At 28.6% G+C, this 8,511-nt stretch overlaps 1 protein-coding gene across 1 annotated transcript; it reads left to right on the top strand.

Moving 5' to 3' along the window:
- The first annotated feature begins 1,663 nt into the window (after positions 1–1,663).
- Positions 1,664–4,435, top strand: LOC101493524 (protein TUNICAMYCIN INDUCED 1). The gene is made up of 3 exons (XM_004499044.4): positions 1,664–1,977; positions 2,089–2,409; positions 3,177–4,435. Exons 1-3 carry the CDS (start codon positions 1,873–1,875, stop codon positions 3,921–3,923), a joined length of 1,173 nt encoding a protein of 390 aa, XP_004499101.1. The 5' UTR covers positions 1,664–1,872; the 3' UTR covers positions 3,924–4,435.
- The last annotated feature ends 4,076 nt before the right edge of the window (positions 4,436–8,511 follow it).

Here is an 8,511-nt window from a genome sequence, read left to right as displayed (position 1 = left end):
CCTGATCGAGTAAACTCTTATATCGTCTTAGATTTTATATTAGGTTTAACTTAGCTTTACAAAATCAGTTTGTAAGATGAAAGTTGTCTCTCTTCATAAACTATTATATATATTTGTCTCTCTATCTATGTGGGACTTGAATTTTTCAAAATAAAAATTAATTTAAGAATTGTTTTTTTCTTCTATAAATAAAGGTACTCTAAAAACATAAAAGCATAAGAAAAAAACCATGTTTTATAATCCAAAATGCGCGAAGGCAATTGATGAAGCTTTATTATCTCAACTATTATTAATGGATTTTCCTAAAGTGAGTGTCCAGTTCACTTCACAAACACCATTTTTCTCTTTAAATTTTTTTTTTCCTCTAATATTCTTCTTCACCCTAATTTCCTAATCTTCTACTCGGCCATTTTTCTTCAATCTTTTTTCCTCGTCATCTTTAAGTCATAAATTTCTCAAATCTCCTTATATTGAGAAGTTAAAGATTTCCCATCTTCTTGAACCCTAAAACCATTTATTTTTGAAAAAAAACAACAAAAACCATAAAATTTCCAAACACAAATTCCTTCCTTTATGAAAAAATAAATGAAGGAGATTGAATATGATCAAGGAATGCAAAAGATTAAAGTATTAATGTTGGTTCTAGCTCTCGGTTTAATGGGTCTTCAAGAAAAAAGATAAAGTGTTGGTGTTATAAGAGGACTATTGTTTTTAGGGTTAGGACTGAAAAAAATCATATGAGTTGTGAGGATAATTACACAACCTTGTTTGCGATCATATTTTTTCTATCTTATGTTCATTATGATGGGACCATTTCATTAGAATTGAGGTAAATGTATAGATTAAATTAAAAGTCATTGATCATGAAACAAGAGTATACAAAGAGACTCAACTGAATAACATTTGAACAAAGACAAAAACTATTTTGAAATATTATTTGTTCCAACTACGTGTTTGAGAGTATCTTGCACAGACAAAAATTAATTTAGTAGTTTACTTCATCTAGTTTGTATAAAACCAAACATCAAGTTTATATGTACATGGGTCAGATTCGATCAAAATCCAATCTTAAACCATGTAGGGGATCCAATTTTGGTTAAGACAATAAATCGTCCGTTACAACATTTGATCGGATTGAGTTAAATCGTTTATTTAGGATTTTGTTTGGATACTGATTATCCATAAATTTTTTTAGTATCGTAAACATTCACATTAATGTTAAAATTGAAACACATGAACAATGTAAAAAACGTAGAACAAAAATGCAATAGACGTGAGGCTGGCGATGTGCAACCATGTAGCAATAAACGAAAGGAATGTGAGGGTGGCGGTGACACAAATATAATGTGTGTCTGTATTGAGAAGAAAGGAAGAGAGGAGTGACATCTCAAATTTAGTATTTCATATTTTTCTGATTGTCCTAATAAAAATAAACATGGAAGTAGATCTAAAAAAAAATTATTTTATAATTTTTATAGGACCTAGTCATATTAATTTACTTGGGTTGTACCCAATTTTACACCGATATTCAACTTTAATGAACAATTTTAATAAAATTCAATATCCCAATCCATTCCACTTTATTGAATCAATGCAAATTTATTTTAACAGATTTACCACACCCATAAGTTTATATACCAACACACTTTGTAAATATCATGATTCATGCAACCATCCTTCCCCACCCAGAATTATGGAAACTAGAGTTAGGTATTGTTAATATGTCAATTACCTTAAACAATTGTTCTAAATTGTTTCTTAAAATTATAGTAGAAAACTAGACAGTATTAAAAAAAGAAGAAATTCAGCAAAAAGAAAAACAGTTTATTGCAAGTGTAACCGACAGAAACGACATATCGTTTGGAAGAGACGATGGTAAGTGGTGGTCTCCAACTTCCATTCCTTCTTATCTTTCTCCTTCAATTCACTGCTTTCACATCTTCTTCCACTCACTCCAATCCCACCCATATTTTCCAGGTACATTTCTCACATTCTCCAATCCCATTCCTTTTTCTTCATTCAAATTAATTAATAAACGACAAATACATTTCTGAATTTTTGTTGTTGTTGTGAATTTATCTAAATCAGGATATATTGAAGGCAATATCAGCGAAACAGAAGTGGGATTTCAACGATGTTAGAGTTTACAACTTCGATCTTGCAAAACTTAGGTTCGGAACCTCCCAAACCTACCACTTTCGAATCGGTTCGGGTAACGATAACTTCACCCTCAAATTCTCCGACCAAGTTTCCTCTTGGAACAACAACAACAACTTCGCAACACCAAAACTCGATTTAGAGACACTCGTTGATCGATTCACTTCAATCGCATTCCTTGATGATATCAAATTGGAAGGTCCCTTTGAGTTGCACGTCGATGAACTTCATCACTTTTCACTCTCTTTGCCCGTAAGTTATAATTTAGATCTCTATTTGCTATCAATTCGTTAAAGTTTGTTTTTTTAAATTATTATTTTTATTGGGTAATTTGGGTTAGGGTTCCTTTGAATTTTGCAGTCATTGTTCACCTCCTTTATGTCTTGATTGCGAAATTTCTTTTCGGGTAAAGAAGTGAAAACATGGAAATGAATTGAAAACAAAGGGGTCAACTGTTGTATTGCTATACCTATTGCTGTTGTCGATGACAAGTTGTTATTTCTTACGTGTATTTGCTACTATAACCTTGGAAATTGTAGGCTTAGTTTGGATTAGCTTCTGATTTATTAGAGCCTCTCAATTAAAATTAGTTCATGGAATTATGGTTTTTCTGCTAACAAAAAGTACTTGTAAGTTTAATCATTGTTTATGGAGACTTTAAATGGGAAGAAAGTTGAAATCTAGAAGCTATTTTCAAATGATACTTGAAGCTATTGTTTAAAATACTCATGGTTATAACTTTATAAGATTCTTTTGATATTTTTTGCTCATAAATGCTTCTGTGTTGCTGAGAAATTTATCCAAATTGGCTCTCGTATATTGCAGCTACTAGTGTTGACATCTTCTGTTTGTAACTAATGATATATCCAAAGTCAATGACATTTTACTGTCATTTGTTTTGTTATGCTCAACTGTTTGATTGATGTTTTTTTCCCTTTAATTGATAAGATTATTGTTCTATGATATTTCCAAGTAGCAGTCTTTTTGATATTTCAATAATATCTGAGTTCTGTTTACAGATGAATGTTTCGTATACTGGTTTGAAACACGTTATTGTTGGTGAAGGTATTACGGTCGAAGTAAGAAGAGCACGAGAAATGTCTTTTTTTTATCGTCCTGATCTTGATCGGCAAACGAATGGAAGTGTCGCGTGTAGCAAGGGGAAGAGTGAGTTCTGGCCCTTTTTGCAATCCACGTGTGTGCCTCTAATTCCCTTAAACATAATAGGTTCTGCATCGTTGATTGCTTATGGAGCTCGGAATCCTTATACACATATAGGAACCACGTTGATTTCCGAGGACACCGTTGAACTGCTTCCAGAAAAATGTTACCATGGCCGTGTGTTTAGAAAGCGAGCATGCCCTGTTGCTTCCTTAAGTTTGAGATTGAGTATGTTAGAGAAAATTTTGAGAAGTCTTCTTGGTCATAAGATCCTTCAAGATCGATTTTCTGGCCTTATCAAAGCAAATATCAAAGCATATGCTGCTGTAAAGTTCCCCCTAGAATTGGAAAGAGACGTAGGGAATAATGTCACTCGTAGTGCGTTGCCTGATTGGAGAACAAGGCCAAGTGTCGAAAGGGTCTGGTTTGAGATATTGGCCAGAGTCGAGGAAAACAGGCTCAAGCCTGTTTTGATCAAGAAAGTTAAACCTTTTATTGAATCTGATTCAGTTTCATGGGCTAATTTGATGTCGAATATGTCGTATACAAAGCTGCGACCAGTTCTTCTTCCTCCAGAGGCTCTTACACTTGATGTGAAATGGTAGGAGATACTCTTGTGTAAGTTGTGATACTCCTTTTTTGGACACTTTTTAGGCTAAGTTTGTTTGTAGATTTGGTCTTGTTATATACAAGAGTTCACTAAATCTTGTAAAATACCACTCATGCACTCACGATTGGTCTTTGTAAATATCAAAACGGAAAAAGAGAAAGAAGTGAAAGATAATTCTCTTTTACTTGCTTTAACAGGCTTTAGGATTTGAGCCTAATTCTTTAGTAAAGGGCACTTCTGAATGAAGTTGCTTGATCTGTGCTTGTGTGCTAATCTGTAATGTGTATTTTACATAGCTAAATGGTATAAGTGTTTACCAAGAAGAAAAAAATATTTGAATGTGCAGTGTGATTTATGGTCAACTATGAATGCAATCTACAAAAAACTTAGCCATCATTAATGTAATAATATTGTTGAAATCTTGAACTTTTGAGGAAAACTTGTATTGTTAGCTTAGTGTATTGAAGATTAATCTTTCAATATAAACCCTGTCGCCTTGGTCTTGGACTCTCTGATTACTCTTGCATTTTATATTTAAGAATAACTCTAAACTACTTTTCCTGTTTGGCTTTGTGAGTGTTACTAAAATTCAATGAACATATGCATAGTAAGTCCACGATGAACAGTGGTTAGATGTAAAAGGTCCTAGTTCTATGGTACCTGAAGTTGCAATTAATTATTGACAATTTGAACATATGATTATTTCTGTATTGTAGACAGACCTCTAATCTTTAATTTTACCACCAATAAATAGTTTGACAAGAGCTAATTTTTCCCTCCTCTCTTAAAAAAAATCTCTAATGTTTTTGGAAGTGCACTTTCAGACGACACAAATCATCTGAAAATACACTTTTAGACGTCACAATATTGATAGTTTTATAGATTATGTTAAAGAGTGGAGAAAAGTTTCCCAAACTTGACACTTATAATCGAAACAAAGCAATCCAAGTGTTGCACGTGATTTGGTTTACCCTGTGAGGACAACCCATCAATGTGTGACTGATAATAACTGTTTCATAGCAGAAGAAAATTATAAAAGTTAATCATTATTTGTTTTTGTATTTTCTTTTAAATTAAAGTATTGAGATATTATTTTGGCTAAATATGATTTTACCATAGTTATATTATTGCAAGCAAATTCAGCTCCTAGGAATTAACCGATGCAATGTAAACATCACGGAATAGGGCAACTTTCTCTACCCACATTTCTATAATATTACACATGATTCTATAATTATATTTTTTAACTGCATAATTTATTTAGAAATGTTTTTTTTTTTTATTAATATTTTTCTTCTTCTTTTCAAATGTGTATATAGCAAGCAAGTCATGTTGGAAGTGAAGAAAGTTTCTCCCATATTTTGCTTATTACTGACAACAACTTGATCATTGACTTGAGCTTTTGAATCTTTTGTAAATTGCATTTTGAATTTTTTTTTGAATCTTGAGCTTTTGAATTTTTTTTTTGAATCTTTTGTAAATTGCATTTTGGGCTTTGTCTGTCAAATGAGTTTCCTTTCGACAAAAATAAGAGCAAAAATATATCACCACTCCCTCACATTTACCTTTCACTTTTCAAACACATAAAAAAATTATTTTACTTTCTTATCCTCTGTTATTTGATAGTCAATTTCTTTTAAAATTTAAAAGAATTTCAAAATTTTAGATAAATATAAAACTTTTAAAATGTAATTTTTTAAAATTTCAAAAAAAGAAATTATGGATGAATGAAAAGCTTCTGAGATGTAATTTTTTTTAAAATTTAACTTTTTCTGAAACTTTGGATGGATGTAAAACTTTTGAAATGCAACTTTTTCAAAAGTTTTAAAATTTTCAAAAATATGAATTAATGTGAAACGTCACAAATTCAATTTTTCTAAAAATTTTAAACAATTTCAAATTTTAGATATAGGTAAAACTTTTGAAAAACATTTTTTTTTAGTTAAAAAAAATGAAAACTTTGAATGAATGTGAAACTTCTTAAATACAGTTTTTTCAAATTTCATTTAAATAATTAAAAATTTGGATAAGCACCAAACTTTAAAAATGTAATTTTTTTTTAATTCTTTAAAAAATCAAAAATTTGAAATTGTCGAAATATTAATAATTTCAAAAATTTCGACTATCAAGTAGTACCGAGTAAAAATAGATAAAATAGTATTTTTTTAATGTTTTTTTAAAAATGAAAAATAGATAATAGATTTCTCAGATAAGAGAGTAACTCCAAAATTAAAAAATTTAAATAAAAAAAAGAAGTTAAAGATCTTATGGCTTAGTTATTTATGGTTTGAAATCTAATGTTATTTCACAACAAACTCAATATTTATAATCAACTACAAAATTCTATGATAGATATTTTTGCTATAGATCGTATATCACATAATGTTTAAAAATTATTTAAGTGATACACCATCATTTAAAAGAGTTATATGATTTTTATTTTTTAATATATAGTCAAGATTTAACTCTCTCACATTCGTATCATAAAATTCATTTTATTTGATATGCTATATATATATATATATATATAAAGAATATATCAAATGAGATGAGTTTTATAATGAAATAATTAAATCATGATGATTCAATCATACATAAATAATCATATGATTGAAAGTTATTTATGCGACACATGACCACTCATATATATAATATCAATTACACTAATGTAATGTTAAATCATTTTATAACATTTTAACTCATAAATTTTACAGAATTAAGCATTAGATTGGAAATTTATATCTTATATAAAATTTTAAAATAATTTAATCAAAATTAATATCTTATATATTTTTATTAATTATTTTTTATGAGTCTTAGTTATCAATTAAATAATTTTAGATCTATGTAGTATTTTATATAAATAATCAATATAATAAAAACCTTTAATTCAATAATAAACTTTATAAAATTTGTATCTATTAAAATATTATGGAATGATATAATATTATATTGGTGTGTGTATATCTTAGTGACATTGGTAAGGTTGTTTAGAGACTATCAACATCAAACTATAGGACGGTGCCCTTTGTAGTGTGTGTGGGTTGCTTCATTTCAAATAAGAAATTAATGATAAACCAAAGAGTTTTATCAAATTATGCTACGTCTTAGCCCGATAAGGTAACAAGGCCGGTGCCGTAGCATTTCTGTTAATTAATCTTATTATATTTTTGGGAAAAATAAACTTCTGTTTGCCCAAACATTGCTTCACATAAATTTGAATTTTTTTTTTATCTAGATTCATAAAAGTTTATAAAAATACACGTTAAAGTCTTATTTTATATAATATTAATATAGTTTTGTCAATATTTTTTAGTACAGTCTCTTGTCCCCACGGTCACGTGGCTTTCATATGTTGAGCAAGATTTTAAATCCTAGATTGGTGTCCTAATTACATACCCTCAAATTGCCACTAACAAGTCATTTACACAACTTTTATTGGTTTAGTGGCTTCATCACTACACCACTGAGCAATTCATGTTATATTAATATGATCAAACTATCAACAATGATTTAAAATCATCAAATAGTGACTATAAATTAATATTTCTATAACATTTCTTTTATAGTAAATAAACTTCATTGAAATAGAAACATTCATATTAAACGGTTTTTGTTGGTACTTCCGATGTAGAGTCTAAAGTTAACACAACTAATTAAGCTATTCATATTCAAGTACTTGACACTAATCTACATAGAAATTATTAATAAATATGATATATTTAGTAATTATTTTATTCCTGTATCTTCGACACATGGTTAATGATCAATGAAAAATGAAAATTTACAATTTTTAATTTCATCTAATTAAAAATTATTTATTTGATTTTTGTAATCTCATATCAATTATAGATGATTTAAAAATGATCAAACTAACCTCATACTCGAGAGCTATGGAGCTTTTCAATGGAAAAAAAAAAATTGAAACAAATTAAAATTATATTCAAGTCATTATAAATGAAGCAGAAGGAGAAGAAAAACATTAAGACATCGGATATTTTACTTATATAATTTTGAATATTTATTTTTTATTTAATATAACATTTAATCAAAATATACATTATATTAATATATTCATTTTACTTTTAATTAATTTAAATTAATTGTTAAAGTTAATTCAAGATGAGATAATTAAAAGAAACGATGTGAAATATTGAGTTGATTTGAAGATGAAATAGCTACCTGAATGCAATTTTCAACAAATGAATTATATGATTTGGAATAATAGTTCGGGCATTTAGAGTGGGACACCTAATGCATGATGATGATTATGTGCAAAGTACTCTTTTATTTTTAAACTCATATTATTTTGTTTCGTTTTTTTATATCATTTGCTTTTTGTGGGGTGGATATATATCATGTTTGGAATGATAATAATATAAGATAAAGAAACACTCAAGTGTCGGTTTGAGAGAGGGTGTTAACGTAAACATCCGATAATGCCATAATTGATTGCTGTTTTTTACTTTTTTTTTTCCCTTTCCTTTTTTACTGAAAAATATTTTCAAAACTAAGATGAAATCTTTTGAAAAAGTTAACACCCATCTTGTGTTTGATTTAGAGTTGTATTAATTAATGATTTA

Source organism: Cicer arietinum, chromosome 4 (assembly GCF_000331145.2).
Source record: "Cicer arietinum cultivar CDC Frontier isolate Library 1 chromosome 4, Cicar.CDCFrontier_v2.0, whole genome shotgun sequence".
Lineage (NCBI taxonomy): Eukaryota > Viridiplantae > Streptophyta > Magnoliopsida > Fabales > Fabaceae > Cicer > Cicer arietinum.
Note: the sequence above shows the minus strand (reverse complement) of the source record. Positions and strands in the feature narration are given on the sequence as shown.